This window comes from Antechinus flavipes, chromosome 4 (genome assembly GCF_016432865.1).
Source record: "Antechinus flavipes isolate AdamAnt ecotype Samford, QLD, Australia chromosome 4, AdamAnt_v2, whole genome shotgun sequence".
In the NCBI taxonomy this organism is placed as follows: domain Eukaryota; kingdom Metazoa; phylum Chordata; class Mammalia; order Dasyuromorphia; family Dasyuridae; genus Antechinus; species Antechinus flavipes.
Window position 1 is genome coordinate 340983805 of NC_067401.1, and position 18799 is coordinate 341002603.

At 32.1% G+C, this 18799-nt stretch overlaps 1 protein-coding gene across 1 annotated transcript in view; it reads right to left on the minus strand.

Moving 5' to 3' along the window:
- The window catches only part of SYNE1 (spectrin repeat containing nuclear envelope protein 1), a 593997-nt gene that overhangs the window by 373964 nt on the left and 201234 nt on the right, over positions 1-18799 (minus strand). The window contains exons 14-19 of the mRNA XM_051997964.1: positions 17414-17526; positions 16686-16854; positions 11308-11404; positions 5285-5487; positions 1896-2060; positions 510-662 (exon numbers count right to left, since the gene is read on the minus strand). Of these exons, the coding sequence (XP_051853924.1) occupies positions 510-662; positions 1896-2060; positions 5285-5487; positions 11308-11404; positions 16686-16854; positions 17414-17526 (900 nt within the window). The remainder of the gene's footprint in view (positions 1-509; positions 663-1895; positions 2061-5284; positions 5488-11307; positions 11405-16685; positions 16855-17413; positions 17527-18799) is intronic.

Below are 18799 nucleotides of genomic sequence, written 5' to 3' on the forward strand. Positions count from 1 at the left end.
AAAAGATGAGTACAAGGGACAGTGAGATGACATAGTAGATAGAAGACCAGCCTTGAAGTCAGGAGGACCTGAGTTCAAATCTGGACTCAGACACTCAATACTTCCTAACTGTGTGACCCTGGACAAATCACTTAACCCCAGTTGCCTCAGGCCGGGGTGGGGGGGAATATGAGTACAGAAAAAAAAAAAGATTATTAACTTTGGCAATTCAAAGTATGTGATTTTTGAAGGAATATTTTCCTTGAAGTGATAAGGATGGATTATTGGACCTTTTTGGTAGAGTTTCATGGCCTAATTTATTCAGAAACATTTGTTAGCTAAAAAATGAAATAGCATAGAATAGTTTCCCCAGGATTTGTAATTGTCAAAACACTTATGGGAGGCATATGTGTAGAAGACAGGCTAAAGAGATATTTTATAATAAACCCGGGACAAGGGGGGAAAGAACTAGAGATGTGTATAAAACTAGACTATTTGAAATTTTTTCATGCCACAAAAAAGTATCTCACCTCTAAATCTTGAAATAAGATCTTGACATTAAGAAAAGAAACATTTAAAGGCTCAGAAAGTTTGCCATTGGCCTCAGCAGTAAAAACGGATAAAGTGGTAACATTATCTAGATATTCTTTTTTCATCCGGTCAAGTTCATCTGCACGAGCATACTGTTAAAAAAAAAAAGAAAAATGCAAAGGTACAATATTGTAAACACATTTTTCAGCAGTAATTCAAGAAATCATTATTCTCTTGTAAATTTTATTGAAAAAAATCAATGGGTTCAATTCTGATATGTCATAAAAATGATAAAATTTTGGGGCAGGAAATAACTTACTTACTATCCATGGGTAAGAAAGAGTAACACCTAAAACTAGGAGCTTATAGAGAAATAAATGAAATAAATTTTAAGATATGGGGCATTTTGGATAAGGAAAATGCCCCAATCCCCTTCTAAAATTTAAACTAAATATACCCATATTTTTAGTGTCCTTGAAACAAAGCAATTGAAAGGGAAAAGATGGTAACCAAATACAAATCAAGATTACTTCAATATTTCAAAAGATACGTGATTTTACTCATGTTATCTCATACCACACTTATAGGACAATAACTGAGATAAGAGGGGTCATGACTAATCTGTTATAGATTGTTCACATAAGAAACATTGCTAGTGCTATCCCTTTGTTTAATCTTGTTTCTAATTTTAAAACTTAGGGATTTTCCTCAAGTTCTGGGTTTTTTTGTCCCAGACTCAGCTCTCAATTCCAGGATTAGTTTTCTAGATAAATTGCCTTTCTGAACTGCTGGCTTTTTCATGTTGTCTAGCATTCCATGTACAAGCTTGGTTCTTTATGTGGATGCCATTGTCCACCAGACTTACTCTTTCCAATCACATCTATCAATTTTTGGTAAATTTGAGATGTTCCAACATATAGAGGTTCCCTCATTCTCTCCATAGGAAATGGGTCTCTAATAACTCTGGGTATCTTCCTCACCTATTTAGACTATAACTTCTTTATAAATTAGCAGACAGTTTGATGAATTGTTGTGGCCAAAATATCTTATTCATGATGGTGGATAGATGCTGAATTTAGATAGTTTTTTGGTCATTAGAAAACCATCCATTTTTAGAGAAGTGCTCAAAGACTTTCCAGGTTGTAAGGATTTTTCATATCTAATACTCTCCTGGAATAAATGTGTAGATGTCTTTGTCATTTCTACAATATAATAAAGCATTCAGAAAGGAGTAGATTAGAAAAGAACCTATAAAAATTATATGCGAATACAGGCCAAACTTTAGTAACTGATATGCTCCTTAGAAAAATTACAAAATACTTTAAAAAAACATAACAAAGTATGATCAATACATTGATAATTTTAAGTAGCTGAGAAACACTTACTTGTTTCACTTCCATAAATAATTCTCTCCACCGTCCATTTAACAAAAGCAATTGTTGTTTAAGGTCTCGAGAAACAGTCTCATCACATGTTTCAATAAGAAAATTGCCAGCATCATTCATAGTTGTATGTTGCTGGATCCAGTGAGGTAAATTTCGGAAAAAATCCTGAATAAAAATTCACATTATAAGTCATAAAACAAAAACTTTGGATATTCAATAGTATTAGCTTGTGATAGTGATATGAGGATAATCAATGTATTTTTCTAGATGACATTTTATAAGTAGAAATAGTTGGTAACCATGTTCTCCCTCTGCTGCCTGCTTTCTCTGGTGTCCTTCAAAACTCAGTTCAAATCTTCTCTTCTGCAAGAGGTCTTTCCTTTAATTTCATTTTCCCTTACTAGTGTCCTCCTTTTGAAATTTTGATTTATACTGTACATCCTGTACATGCATAATTATTTCCATCGGAATGTGAGTTTTTTGAAGGCAGGTACTGTATTCTTGCCTTTCTTGGTATGTCCAAGGCTTAGCACAGTTCCAAGAATATAGTAAACATTAATTATCTCTGTTGAATAAGTATTAAGTTTGCATTATATGACAGAATGGAAAGACAAGAATAAGATTTGTGATTTTACTGCCATAGGGAATGCTCAACTGAGAAAACTCCCTCTACTAAAACAGTAGAATACTGACAGGATAATTGGCTTATTCAGGGTCACAGATCTAGTGCATGTCAAAGACATGATTTTAACCCCTCTAAAAGGAGCTCTAATAGATTATAGCTAGCTACTTCTAACATTTATAAAACACTTTGCAAAGTTTTATTTTCAAAAAAACTCTGACAGGTAGATACTATTAAAATTCTCATTTTATAGATAAGAAAACTAAGGGAGAAAGAGATTTGATCAGAAAATATTTTAGAGAGAGAAATCATTTAGATTCTTCTGACTTTTAAAAATTTTAAATTAAATGTTATTCTAAGTGGATTAATTTATATCACAAACACAATCAAAAGACAATTAAAAAGAGTTGAGTCAAGAATTCTTAAGGTATATCCTAAGATTGTCTCTCCTTCATTAAAAGTCCAGAATAATAAACTTGGCATAAAAGTAATATTTCTCCTCTCAATTTTCTTGTTTTTACCCCATTCTTCCTTTTTGCAAACTAAAAATCTTTCAAATAGACAAAAGGTGCCAAATATACCTCACTAGCATTTTAAGTCCTTTGAAATTTATTTTAATAATAACCCATGTGTAGGAGGTTCCCCTACATAAATAGAAGAGAACATTTCTGCTTCTGGTTAATTTATTTCATAAAAACTTCGACACATATGACACTGACTGGCATATTGCCACCTTATCAGAACAATCCAAATTGGAATAGGAATGAAAACTATCATCCTTAACTCGGACAAAAACATGCCATCTATATGAAAGCTGATTCACATCAGAAGATGTATAAATTTCCTCTTCTTTTATCATATATAAGCTTAGAGAACAAATGTAGAATGATATTTTGCATGCCAACTCATCTGCTATGGCAAACCAAAATAGTCATTCAAATTCAACAAACATATAAAAGCCTACTGTGTACAAGTCATAGAGCTGGCATTGAACACTCAAAAATATCTGTGATTCAAACTCTTCTCTCAAGAATTTCAAAATCTGAAAATGGGAAAAAAGATTTACATCCAAATATCTCCAATTCTGGTGAAAATATGGTAAGTACAAAATTGTAAGTATTGGAGCAAACATTAACTAAATAAATAAATTGCCAGAATATCATCGCAAAGTAATATTAATGGATCACACCTATGTAGGACATAAAATCATTTAGTTCAGGAATCTGGTTTTGTAGATAAAGATACTGAAGTCTAAAAATTAAGTGATTTGTCTACAACTCAAGCTTTTTAATTCCCATTCCTCATTTGTGTGTGTTTGTGTGTGCATGTGTGTGTATATGTGTGTTTGTGTCTTTTTCTGTGTATGCCTGTGTGTGTGTTTACTAAATTTTGTTTCCAGAATAAAAAGTAATGGCAAAATATTTTAGGACCTAGGAGTGATAATCACTACGTAGGTGTGGCCCATTATTAGCAGGAAGTTTTTTTACCTGCAAAAATGCAAAATGGGATATAAATAAGTTGAAGACAATACTGTTTTATAATTTTCTTACCCCTATCATAAAATAATTAATCAAAAGTAGAATCAAACAGGTTGACTGACTACTAAATATAGAATCCAAGAAGTTAGCTTCAAATCTGTTCTCTGCTACCTGCTGGATCTGACACTGAACAAGTAATTTATCTTTCTTCCTGGCCTCATTTTCTCACCTATAAAATTTGATGGTCGGGAAGGTAAAGTGATTTGAGCAAGGTCATACACATTGTTAGAGGTAGGATTTGAACCTAGGTAGTTCTTCTGGTATCAAATTGAATAGCATTCTTTTCTATCTTTATCAAGTCTAATCACCACCTCCACCTCTAAATCCAATGATCCTAAGTCTCTATATGTGTTCAGAAGTACAACCATATAGACATATACATACCAATTAAATAATACTAATGCAGCAATAATGTAATTGGGTTAATGCTTACTCCACAAAGAAGGAGTTTGACATACTCGAGTGACTTCCTATCACTTAAAAATCAAATATAAAGTCTTCTCTTTTGGGTTCAAAGTCTTTCATAACCCCACCAAGTCAGTGACACTGACCTCTTTTCTTCAAACAAGACATTCCATTTCTCAACTGGGCATTTTCATTAACTGTCCCTCATAACAAGAATGCTCTCACCCTTCATCTCAATCTCCTAGGTTCCCTGGCTTCCTTAAAGTCCTATCTAAAATCCCACACTCTATAGGAAATCATTCTGATCTCTCCTTAATCCTAGTGCCTATTCTCTATTGATTATTTCCAATTTACCTGGGAATATATCTTGTTTGACCATTGTTCTATGTTTTCTTTCCCATTAGACTGGCAGCTCCTTGCAAATAGGGATTATTTTTTGCTTTTCTTTTTATTTCTAGCACTTAGCACAGTACCTAGTACATAGTGAGTACCTAATAAATTTCTGACTATCTGGCATCAATTGCTGATAAGAACTGGCCCTGTGATCCTGAGAAAGTCACAACCTCTCAGAACTCAAAGATTACTCTCTAATAGAACTATCAATTGCCTAGAAGATGCCTAAATGCAGATTTTTTTTTCCTTTGGTAGTTCCCTTTGTTATAAAATGATACACCTTGTCCCTGTCTCTATCCGTTCCCTCAGAGGGTTGTGGGGAAAGTGCTTTATAAATTTTAAAGCAGGGTATAAATGTGAATGATAATTCTATGTTATTCTTCTTTGCCAAATCCATATGTAATCTATTTAACTCCATGATGTCAGCTTACCTTTTTAGCATGCTCTGATTGGTTTAACATTTTTTCAGCATCCTCTAGCCAGGCCTGCAGACTGGCTACAGTATTGCTGTACCTGTCCCAGTTAGAAATTACTTCTTCTAGCATGCTCCTGACACTTCTCACTTCCACAGACAAGTTTCTCCATTGAGCAGTTGTTTCATTCATGAATTTCATCACATTCTCTGCCTCTTCCACTGAAATATATGAAGCAAGATGGAATTTTTAGGTACTGATTTTCTGAAAGCAGCTGTACCTGGCAAAAATCAGAGAGATATTTAATCTAAATTCATAAACCATAAATAACAAAGGATTCCAAAAGAAGTTTTTACTTTAAACATCAAATCAACATGATAGGAAAAAAAATAGCTTTGGAATCAGAGGATTTAGGTTCAAATTCTACCTCTATCAAATTCACTTTATGTGACAGTGGGAAAGTCATTTAACCCCTCTGGGCCCCAAGTTTCTTATCTATAAAATGAGAGATTCAGAGTCAATGGCAAGTTTCTTTCAGCTCCTTTCCTATCCTATCCTATAATTACAGTAATATCACATGTTATAACTACATGCCAATTGATATTTTAATAGGACCAGTTATTTAATATTGAAATGACAAATACCTCCTAAAGCATGGAAATCAATACAGTTTGAAAGATGAATATTTACTAAGTCATAAAGCACAATTCCATTAGATTTATCTAGGAGTTATTTCCAAGAATAACTGTTAAGATTATAGAAACACAATCTCAAGTGATGTGATTTAATTATGGAATGGGGAAGATAGCACAGACTAGCACTGATTTCAAGGAGAGATCACAAGTGCAATGAATTATTTTGTGCAAAGAAAAATGGCTTTAGTCCTTCAAGAAGCTGTGATTTCATTAAAACAGCCATTCCCCTTGTGAATGTACATTGATTATAGTTTTCACATACCTTAGTAGATATTTTTTCACAAATTGATACAGCTGAAAAATTCATAACTCTACAGCTGTCTGAAAATAAGCCTCTGTGGATTTAGCTGAGCTCGTCCAAATGTAACAGACATATAATCTTCTCTTAGACTCAAACTTAAAACTTCATGATAGTTTATAAGACCTATCTGAACTTGCAGTCTGCTGGCCTAAAGTTTAAGAAGCAAGGGTCCACATGACACCACAAGGAAGTCTCAGTGTAAGACTTTACAGAAGACAATAAGCACTAAAATGAGCAGTAGGCACTTAAAATATTAAAATATCATGTATTGTAACCAATGTGGTTACCACCATAATCAACTGAGTCTTTGTCATGCATAAAGTAGAAGTATGATGTCATGTTACTATTCAAGACATTTCATAGTTCAATCCTAATGTATTCATAACTCTCATTTAACTTTAATGAGTTAATAATTTCATTATCAAATAATAAATTATTTAATATTTAATTTAATTTAAATAAATTGTAATTTTTACAATTACAATCGTAATTGAAATTTGTAATTTCATATGCTAACCAGATTTTGGAGTAAAGCAGTCCTTTTTAAAAATATCCAAATTTGAAGAGCCTCCTTTTATCCCCAGGAGGACAAAATAGTCATCTGAATTATACCATAATAAACCATAATATAGTCAATTTTATGATATGCAAAATATACATTTTTATTTCATATTCCAATAATTAAGTATTTTTAATATTCCAGATAAACTGCTCTAAAACAGTTGCTCCAAATAAAATGTTTTCTGAGCAGATTAATGATGTGAACAAGATTACAGAAAGCACAATAGAAAACTGTTGGGGCAGCAAGCTGATAATAAATAGAACACCAGTCAGGAAGAATTAAGATCAAAAACTAGCTTTAGACATTCACTAGCTGAATGACTCAGGGCAAGTAGTTGCCTCCCTCAGATTTCTCAACTGTAAAATGGGAATAAAAACACTTACCTAGGAGGATTGTTTTATTTGTAAAGTGCTAAACAGCATAACTGACACTTAGAATGTGCTAAGTGCTTGTTCCTTTCTCCCCATCCTCTTTTTTTTTTTTTTTAGCAATTTCTAATGTCTTAAAAGATTAATCTATATTGGATTATTTGCTGTCTAGGAGAAGGCAGCAGGAGTTGGGGGAGAGAGAGGGAAAAATTTGGGACACAAGATTTTGCAAGGGTGATTGCTGAAAACTTTGCATGAATTTTGAACAAAATAAAAAACTATTATAAAATTATTTAAACCATCATTAATTATTCTTATCTATTTATAAAAGCAACTATTCTATGTAACATCTATTAGCCAAAAATTCTCTAGTCTACTTTTGTTTAATACATGTACTTAATAACATCTAAATGATAGTTCTTTGAAGTATTTAATATTTGTGATATTAATATTCTTTAAAATATTATGTCATTCATACTTGACCAATTAATATTGATCTTCCCAAATGTTTGTCTAAGCTGTTGAGATATTATTACAGTTATTTGGGGAAAAGGATGTATATTGTGATATGTGCAAATTAGTATAATCAGTTGTAGTATAAGTGTATATATGCACATAAGGTAGATAACTATCAATACAGTCTAACAACTTGCTTAATTTGGTCTTTTTCTCATTTAATTTCTCTTTTAGAAGTTGACTTTAATCATTAGGCAGTATTTTCTGTCAACATCTAAGGAGAGAATACAAGCTTTATTGAAATTAACCCTAAGCATGGGCTAACATCACTAAGAAAGAGAACAGTGAGCTAATTTTGCATGGATTCTTTGACTCTTCAAAAAAACAAAGTTCAATGAAAGAAGCACCAAAAAAACTTCCACAGTTCACAGCAACAGAATCAACTAAATCTTGATATTAGCTAGCATTTTCCTCCTTTAGCTGCAACATATATATTACTTTTATATATTATTTCAATTATTTCCATACTTCAAAATTCCATTTTTAAAAGATGTGGATATTCCAGATTAGCACTCCTCTAGCTTCATAGATGACATTTCAAAATTATTGTTCCCTCCCTCCCCCCAAAATCTATACTTAGGGCAAACATTTTGGTAATAAGCTTGTCTAGATTTGGCTCCTGTATATTAATACCTAAATGGCAGGCATTTATTAATAATACATTCTATATATATATATATATATATATATATATATATATATATATATATATATATATATATATAAACCTTTTTTAAAATTTATAATAACTTTTTATTGACAGAATCCATGCCAGGATAATTTTTTTACAACATTATCCCTTGCACTCGCTTCTGTTCTGATTTTTCCCCTCCCTCCCTCCACCCCCTCCCCTAGATGGCAAGCAATCCTATATATGTTAAATATGTTGCAGTATATCCTAGATATATATATATTTAAAACCTTACTGAAGGTTTCAAGAACCCTACATTAAAGTGGAAACATTATGTCAACAATATTCTTTCATTAGATGGGCATAGAAAACATTAAGACATTCAACAACTGATGAAGTATACTAAGTGCTTTGAGTCCCTGAAACATCATAGAAATGTCAGTTGTCACACTATTATTATTAATACTATAATATTTACCATGGCTTCATTACAGACATGAATGGTATGCAAATAGTATACAAATCTTAAGGATCAAAGTGGTATACAAATCTTAAGCATTTGTAGACTGTTATTTGATGATGTACTTTTGAGTTTTATCCCTTCAAAATATTTTTTAAAGCCTAAATAAATAAAAGATTGTTGAGAGATCATTAGGGAAATTTTGTATATGTGCGTATATACATAACACATGCATATATACATTTATAGATTCATGTATGTATATATATACATACATGCATGTATAGGTATGTATAATGTATGTATTTATATATGCATACATGAATATTTGTTTGATACATATTGTCAACCAATATAAATAATCGCAGAATCATATACTTTTAGTGTACGAAGAGACCTCAGAATTCATCTGACAATCCCGATTCAATCCCATAGAAGTTGTTTGCACTGTCTTCAGTAAGTAGTCATCCAGAATGTCCCTAATATTTTTAGGTGACAGGGTCCTCAATATGTTATGCCTAAAATATATCTTTTTACATTTGGACAGTTCTAATTATTAAGAATTTTTTTAACTTATAAAGCAAAACCTGCTTCAATAAATTTTAATCATGTTCTTCCCATCAGGAGCAAGAAAGAAAATTAGATCTCTTTTCAACAAGAAAATTCTTAAAACCCCAAAGCCAGAACTCCAGTCAAAATAATGACCAATTTATGAAATACTTTTTTGTAGGAGAGGTTATGGACTGGGAGAAGGGAGGGGTCTGGTGATATATATGTGTGTACACACACACATACACATACATAGATAATATAAAAACAGATATAAATATAGATTGGGCTCAAAGTAGGACTTGATAGTTTTTTTGATTGCATGTATTTGTAACATGGGTTTTGTTTTTCTTGCCTTCTTATCTGGAAGTGTCATCTGATTAATAAAATTTAATAATTGCAATTATTCCAAGTTTACTATTTTAAGTCAAAGCATATTTAACTTACACATACAAATACCTTTTTCTTTTCTTATATAGTCTGCTTTACTGCTCCTACCATTCATTCATGACACATCAAGAGTTGGCAGTGCCCTGTACTTTCATCTCCAAATATCTTTTCTGGCATTCAGGGAAACATCTCACATACTACTTCTCCTTTGATACCTTCCCTAATTAGTCATCTTTGGTGTGATCCACTTTTTTTCAGAATTCATTTATTCCTTGTTTGCATCATTCTTGTGGTACTTATTACATTACAGTTATTTGCTTACATCTCTTTCTCCTCTACTGAAATATAAACACCTTAAAAGTAGGTATCTTGACTAATTCATATTTAGATCTTCACCAGCATTGCTTTTATATTAAAAATGTGTAAGAAATGTCTATTATATGAAATCATTGCAAATAATATTATATTAGGAGATTAGTTTAAAAATTCCAAAGGGCTTTACCTATTGGTCCAAGTAATCTGATCTCAGCCCTTTTTCTTACTCTGTAGTAGTAAGTGGTTAACAGGTACAATGACCTATGGCTGGTAAAAACAGATTAGAATCACCAGAACCAAACAGATTTATTAGTCTCAATATATTTGCTATTTAATTTGAATACAATTTGATGAGCTCATAGAGATGTGGAAGGTTGGGGAAAGGTTTGTAATTCAGTACTCAGATTGGTGTCTGCCCATGCATCAACATCCTTTGGCTCAATTCTCTATAAACTAGCTCTATTTGCTCTTAAGTCTTGTAGCCATCTAGGACAGGATAATTGTTTGGATAGAGTCTACCTACTAGGAATCATTTGTGATCTCATTTTCTTGAGCAGAATATGAGACAGGCCAAAATGCATGGCGTATGCTTTTTCTGTTCATAATTCCATTGATGGTTTTTATAAACTGTCCAATAAATTCTATTATTCGATCAGCTTAGGATGGGTCATAATTATTTCTCTGTTCTTCAATAGACAGAATATGACTACCATACCTCTATCTTAGGAACTGATTCAATTTTCCCTATAGGGAAGCAGGAGAGTTGTGACGAAATGCCTTGCCCAAGATCAAAGAAATTGAGAAAATTTCAATCTCATCAACAAAAGATGTTATTATTGAATTATAATATGATATCAAAATATATTTATATCTTTTCACTAATTAAGATTTACTTTCAGATGATCATAATATTTGTCATTCCAACTATTTTGCTATTATCAAATTATAAATGCTATTGAGTACATTTCTGAAAATCATTACTTTTTTTTTTCTTGGTCAGACAAAGAATAGCATGGTATAATATGTATATTCTTGTCAAAGAAGATACTTTTACATATTTAGAATTCTATGTTGATCTTGAACATTTATATTTCAGATTGAGTTAATGAGTTCAACTCAGCAGGTCAAAGCTGCTCCAGTATGGAATCAGCTAACAAATGCATACTTACTATGTTAATTAAAAGGCAGATTAAAGGAAATACATGTAAAAATCATGTTACTATTTATTGTAGGAGATATTGCAAGATGTTTTACCTGAGCCATCCGCTTTGACATACATTTCAGCGGCCTCCTTCAAGATATGGTATGTCACTTCATATTGTTCAAAGAACTTACTATTTTCTATAAAAGACTAGAAAAGAAGGAATCAGAAGGCAAAAAGGAATTAGTATAAGACAAAAGGTATGTTTATATGGAAAATCAAACACATATTTAATTTTCCACCTTTTTCTTCAAAGGAAGTAGGTGTGTCATTTCCCCTTTAATTTTGGGACATCAAATATATTTCAAATGGTTTCATTACTATTTAATTATGCAAAACTTCTTTTGTGTTTATTAGCTATTTCAATTTGTTTTTTTTTTCCTAATGTACTAAGAAAAGAAATCTTTCTTTCATGACTCTTGGGCTTGCTCCTGGAAAAGATGAAGAATCCCCAGAGAGAACAGCTCTAGAATTTTCAAAGTACTAAATTAGGAGGTACATTTTTCAACCTTCTGCTGAGTTGCAGCAGTGGGATTCCTTTGCACACTGAATATTCTCTATTCCTAAGTGACTGCTCTGTGGGTATTTCAATTTATAAACAAAATGGTACAGTGCTCAAACATTTCCTTTGTAGAAAAATGCCTGTTTTTATGTGTAGAAAATACATTAAAATAATTTCATTCTTTCTACACAATGACATATTTCAATTACCTAGCACATTATCTAGATACAAAGTAATTCAAAGTATATAGTTTATATGAAAAATCAAAACCAAGAAAAAAAATGTTTTTTTCTAGATAAATTAAAAAAAAAAACATTATAAATATCAGTAAATCAAAAGCAAAAATTCAAAAACAAAACATTAAACATAATATTAGTGAATTGTTTAAATCATTTGTAATCAATATTATATTCTTGAAAACATAAAATAAGTTCTCACTTCTAGGCCAATAAAACAGAAAAATTAGACAACTATTTAGATATTCAGGGCAAAGCTAATTTTACCAATGGAAGAAAAGTTTGTTTGTTTGTTTGTTTGTTTTAATAAATGTATGGTAAAATGGGAAGATTTGTTGTGCCATAGAGTAAAGAAATATTCAGTTTTCAATTTGTACACATAAAACTCCTTTATGGCAATTCCATAGGAAGAACCAAGCAGACCATTGTTTATAAATGGTTAGTCTATTTCGAGATGACTAAAGGATTGATGCCCAATATGTCATTTTTAGAAGAACAAGTAAATGATTTGCCCTTAAACAAAGCTTTGCTCATTTCTGAAATAAGGTACTCAGTGCCTGTTTTCATCAGTAACTGCAATTCTTAGGAGACCTAAGGACATGAGCATGAGGGAATGGAGAGATTTTCATCTGAGCACCTCAACTTATTAGGTTTATGCTTGCATGATATCATGAAGCCTCAGTTACATTATCTGTAAAATGTGGACATTAATATTTTCATTATGTATCTCAGAAGGTTACTGTAAAGAAAATGTTCTATAAGCTCTAAAATACTATCAAAATATTTATTATTGAAGCAATAACATATGTAATATGTAAAAATATACTTAGAATAAAAGATAGAGAATTAAACTTATAATCAAGAAGACCAATCAGTTATATAGCCTCAGTTATATACACCTTGTTTTACTATGAGGAAGTCACTTCAATTCTCAGTGTCTTATACAATTCTAAGAAAATGAGCTACAGAAGAGATCCTGATATGTTTCAATGGAGAATACATATGTTCAATGTGTTTTCCACATCAGGAGTTCCTCTTGCAGAGGAAATCACAGCTTTGGATCAAAATTATGAAATTAGTATATGCCACTTTAGTAGTAGTAATATTATTACTAATGTGTTATAGATATAATAATTGGACTATGTAATGAATGAAGTCCAAATACATGAACAGCTGCTTACCACCCGTGTAACCTTGAACAAACTATTTAAAGACTTTAAAATGAGGCTAATTTATACAAACCCTCATGTGTATATGTGTGTGTGTATACATACATATGTATGTGCATGTGTTAATATATGTGCACACACACTTTTTTTTTTTTTTGAGGGAAGAACTCTGTAGACCTAAAAGCACTTTCCAAATTTGAGATGTCATGATTCTTACTCTTGCAAGGGTTAGAAGCCTTATTTTTGTTCGTTCCTTTTAGCCAAGTAATGAATTGAATATAAGTAGATGTTGAGTATTATTTTACATCCTCCCGAGATTCTTTAGTCATATTCAACTTCAAGGTGAATCATTTGGGAACCTGAATTATACTATTAGCCAAGATTATTTTAATTGGATAATTGCCTGGATCTTTCTTCCAACAAAGATTGAGGACCATGAATTGTGCTACCAGTAAAGCTTTTAGCAAAGGGAGTTCTAGAAAAAGGTGCTTCAAAAAGACATTCTAACTCTAATCCCACACAATTCTCCATTTTAGTCAATGTGACTGGATCTTTCCTGGCATCAGGTAAAAAAGAAAAATATACAAAGTTATCCAAGATGTGAATTACAATAATTATAAGGTACTTGCTTCACAATTATATAGCAATTTGCCTAACCATGTTGTAAAACAAACAAATAGCTGAAGAATAAATTATCTAAATTAGTTTTCCATGTGAATTAAATTAAGTAACCATGCAACTCCCACATCTCCACTTGATCCCTGAAAGAACTTAAGAGGGACAGATAAGAAGAGAGTACTTTTAGATACAGATAAAGGCAGTGAGTCTAGAGATAAAATATTTTATGGAGTGCAAGGCGGATATGTGGAGAACAGACTCAAGATTTGAGGTAGCAAAACAAATTAGAAAGTTATTGTAATGACTCAGGAGTGATGAAAATCCAAACTAGGATAATTCTGTTAGTGAACAGATGTGAATTTGTTGTTCATCCTTCATTAAAGGGGACTGAAAATGTCATAAACTGATGTCTTGACTTGCACATGAATGAGATTAAAATGAGGCAGAGTTGCTCAATCATCAGGCTCGCTTTCTCTTCTAAAGTCATTGAAGTCCAGTGAACAGACATGTGAAGAATTGAGGGGTTTTGGGGGATATAGGGAGTGAGAGAAAGTCAAGACAGAGAAAGACCCAAAGGATGCAAACTTCACCAATTAGAAGAATGACAGTGGCCTAGACAGGAATAGTTGAGTTTGGGAAAGAGGTAAATTTGTTGTTCAAATTTGATAGATGCTAAAGCAGAATACATATAGGGAATACTACCAATAGGAATGAAAACCATAGCTTCAAAATTCATTAGAGTAAATATTAATAGCATAACACAACTCCATAGATATTTAAGAAGCACCTACCAATCACTTATCAAGCACTAATACTAATATAGTTCTCTCTGTTGTAGACCTAGAGAAGTATAATACATAGTAATTTCTTGCTAAATAGTTTAGAATCTAATTTTGAGATAAATGTTTGCTTAATAAAAGCAAATTAAAGAAAACCCTACCATAAAGTCATTTTTTCTTTATAATTGCATTAGTTATGGCATATTGCTTCAGTGGAGAGCTCAGCATAAACAAATATTAATTTGCATGTGTCTCTGAGTGTACAGAAACATATTACACGTGTATATATACATATATGTATGTGAATTCTTTACTTACATAAAATATGTGTTTATGTATGTATCTCACTATAATTGCTTCACTAATATAGTAAATGGATTTGATATTGAGGTGAGACAGTTTACATGGTTATAGCAAAGTGTATTTAATGCTTTGGGCTTTTCAATGAAATAGTCTGGACCATTGTAAATAGCAAGTACAGAACTTGAAACAATCTAATGAGTCAAGAGAATAAAGATCTGTGCAGCCATGATTTGCTAGTTCTTTAGCAGCTCCTACTGTGGGGAGCAAAATAAGAAAAAAAATGGCTGAGTTCCCTGAGCCTCTGTGTATTTATGAATTTCTGCATTTTAAAGCACTCATTTTGAGCATTAGAAAGCATTGGAAAATTAGCAACTTATTAAACCTCATATGAACTTTGAGGTGTAGGCAGTAAGTATTATCTTTTAGAGTAATTAATAATTCACCATTTATATAACTTGTCTGCCAAGGAGTTTAAAGAACATTATTAACCTTACTATATTGGTACATTAGTAATAACTAGCATTTATATTAATGTCATATTATCTTTTAAAGTCTGATTATCACTAAATAGTTGCAAAATAAAACAGTTACAAAACTCATTACAGAGTGCATAGTTTATCATTACATATGAATTTGCATGTGTCTTTGAATGTACAGAGACACATATTACACGTGTATATGTATACATATGTATGTATATATATATATAATGTGGAAATACTGAAATGATGTTGAAACTAAGGCAAACACCTATTGGTGTCATCTATTGTGACCCTATGCAAATAACAATCTCTCAGGAACCCAGGAAACTCACTATAACTTTTAGTTGCAGAGCAAGGAATAGCTTCAACTTATAAAGGGAGTTTTTGTACTGGGAATTCTCTATATCCATGAAATCCCAGGTCCTTTCTTTAAAAAAAAAATCAGATAATCCAAAATTGCAAAGAATAAAAAAATTGTAATTAACTTTATAACTTATATAACCAGTAAAATTTGTAGGGTTATTATATAGTCCAAACTCCTAATTTTTCTGTTGAGAAAAGGAGAGAAAAGTATTTAAGCACTTACTATGTGCTAAGCACTTTATATATATTTTCTCATTTGATCCTGGAAGGTAGATGCTATCATTATTTTCATTTTACAATAGAGAAGACTGAATCAGACACAAGTTAAATAGCTTGCCCAGGGTTACACAGCTAGGAAGTGTCTATGACCAGATTTAAACTCAAACTTTCCTTATTATAGATCCAATACTCTACTCCACTTAGCTGTATAATGATAAGGAAACTGAATTCATTATATGACTTTTCTCCACTAACTTAATTAACCTCCTAAACATATTTTTACTTAAATTGATATTAAAATTTATTTGGCCTTCTTTGACTGATGCTGACTATCATTTGGGTGATAGAACACAGCATAACATTACATGTTAATTGTAATTTACTCTAGAGTAAACCATTTCCCGAAGACATGGGAAGATTGGATCTGTTATAGCACTTGATAGTGTTTACAGAGATGTGATTAGTACCTGTAAGTATAATTTCTACAATAAGCTGAAAAAGCAGTAGATAAGCTCTGTAGACATCCTGTGGAACATCTAAGCAAGTGCCCCCAGAGAAACAAAATCATGCATTCGGAAGCCATCAATTTCACCTGATTACAAAGGGTTAACAAATAAACGTCTCACTTTAAAATAATTTGAAAGGTCATAGAATAACATCTGATTTAATGAATATTCCCTGATGGTTTTCTTTTTTCATTTAATTTCAAAAATGAAATTCATAAGTTTTCAGCATTTCATTTGAAAGAAACATGACTTACAATGTAATTCTGTAGAAGTAGCTCCACCGTCTCCCTTCTTCCATATTTGATGATCCATGACTTTAACTTCGACTCTGCTAAGACTAACAGTGATAACAGCCGGTACTTTAATTCCAAAAATTCCATTTTCATTAGGTGGAGTTCCGAAGCAGATGAAACAAAATTAAACCTAGAAATGAAATATGTTCCACTTAGAGAATGTTACCAATAGTAACAGAGTGATGCTTTTTAACCTGTTAGGTGTTAGCTGTTTTTAATACAAAACATAATGCAATGATTAAGGGTCCTTTTAATTCTGGCTGCTTCACTAGCTTGAGGACTGGTTTAGAAAAAGCATTCCTTTCCTAGTTCTGTACACTTAAATCATAAATTCAAATCTTTGGCTTAATTCTTTCCTCTGCCAACTCATCCTTCATCTGTTTCCTTTTGCAACATTACATAATGTTCCTTACAGTTCTGAATAACAATATCGCCTCTGAGGGGGGGAAAAAAACTCATTCCCTTATTTTTCAAGGACATTTAATTTTATTCCTTTCCATTATTGATAGATCAGACCTAGCTGTCTTGGCACAAAGATCAGAAAACCGTGGGATGCTACTGGCTCTCATGTTTATTCCCTTCAAGCAAGTTATGATTTGAAAAACATGTGCTAAAAAATGCCAAGCAACAAGCATTCACTATGTATTTTAAAGGAGAGAGCTGAATGTAAAAGCAGAGATTTCCCTTACCTTTCAGCCATGTCCTCTAACTGGTCAGATGGAACAGGGACACCATTAACAGACCTGGTCCGGTGGATCTCATGAAATGCCTTTCTGTGGCCATCTATGTTTTTAAGTAGATCCTGATATGATTTTCAAAAGGAGAGAAAAGAAATACTGCTCACAGGAGGCTAAGAAGCATGATGTTAAGCCTGCAACGATGAGTCAATGTATTCAACAATTTGGTCCTGCTGCCACATTTGTAGGCAGCTTAATTCTGATCATAGGCTCTGGGCTTTTAACAGAGGCTCAAGCATGTAAGACATAATGCTGGAGTGGAAACTAATCATTACGGCATTTTTTAAACAGACATGACACTTTGCACAACAATATCATTCTGAGCTTTTAAAGAAACATAAGCATGGTTATGATTTTACAAATCCCCAAAAAGAAGATTTAACTAATTTCACAAATAATATTCTGATTTATCCATGATTTTCTTGTGACATGCATTTTTGAAAAACCAAAATATATAATCAAATACAACACAGTTAACCCTTTGATAGTAACAGATTCTATTATTGATTAATGATTGCCTAATGACAATAATGAATTCTCTCTGAACATATCTTGGTAAGCTTGAAACCAAATTTGGGCTCTATCTCTGAGCCCTATATTGGTGTTATTTGATAATTTTTCCTAGTTTTCAACTTCTTATCTAATTGATTTGCAATACTTGTTGTCCTCTGACTCTCATCTTTGTATTTAATCCAAGAAGATGGGAAAAGGACTCCAGGTAAGGGGGAGGAAGGGAAATGAACTTTTAACTTTTTGTTTTAAAGATGCTGCCCTAAATCCTCTACTAGGTCTATAACTATTTGCTAACACTGAGAGACACTTTGAACTATCAGAAATTCAAATATATGAATGTAATGAAGAGTTGCTAATGAGAAAATCTAGAACTAAGAGCACACCTGAATGTTTTGCAAGTCTATTTGTAATGAACAATCTGACTCCACTTCAGAGAATGCCAAAATATTTCTTTTTTTAAAATAGTATTTTATTTTTCCAAATACATGAAAAAATAGTTTTCAGTATTCACCTTTGCAAAACCTTGTGTTTCAAGTTTTTCACCCTCTCTACCTCCCTCCTCTCTCCCCAACATAGCAAGCATTCTAACATAGGTTAAACATGCAGTTCTTCTAAACATATTTCCACATTTGTCATGCTGCACAAGAACAATCTAATCAAAAGCGGGAAAAAAGCACAAGGAAGATAAAACACATGCAAACAAATAACAAGAAAAAGGTAAAAGTACTATGCTTTGATCCACATTCAGGTTCCACAGTTGTACCTCTGAATGTAGATGGCACTTTCCATCACAAGTCTACTGGAATTGCCTTGAATCACTTTATT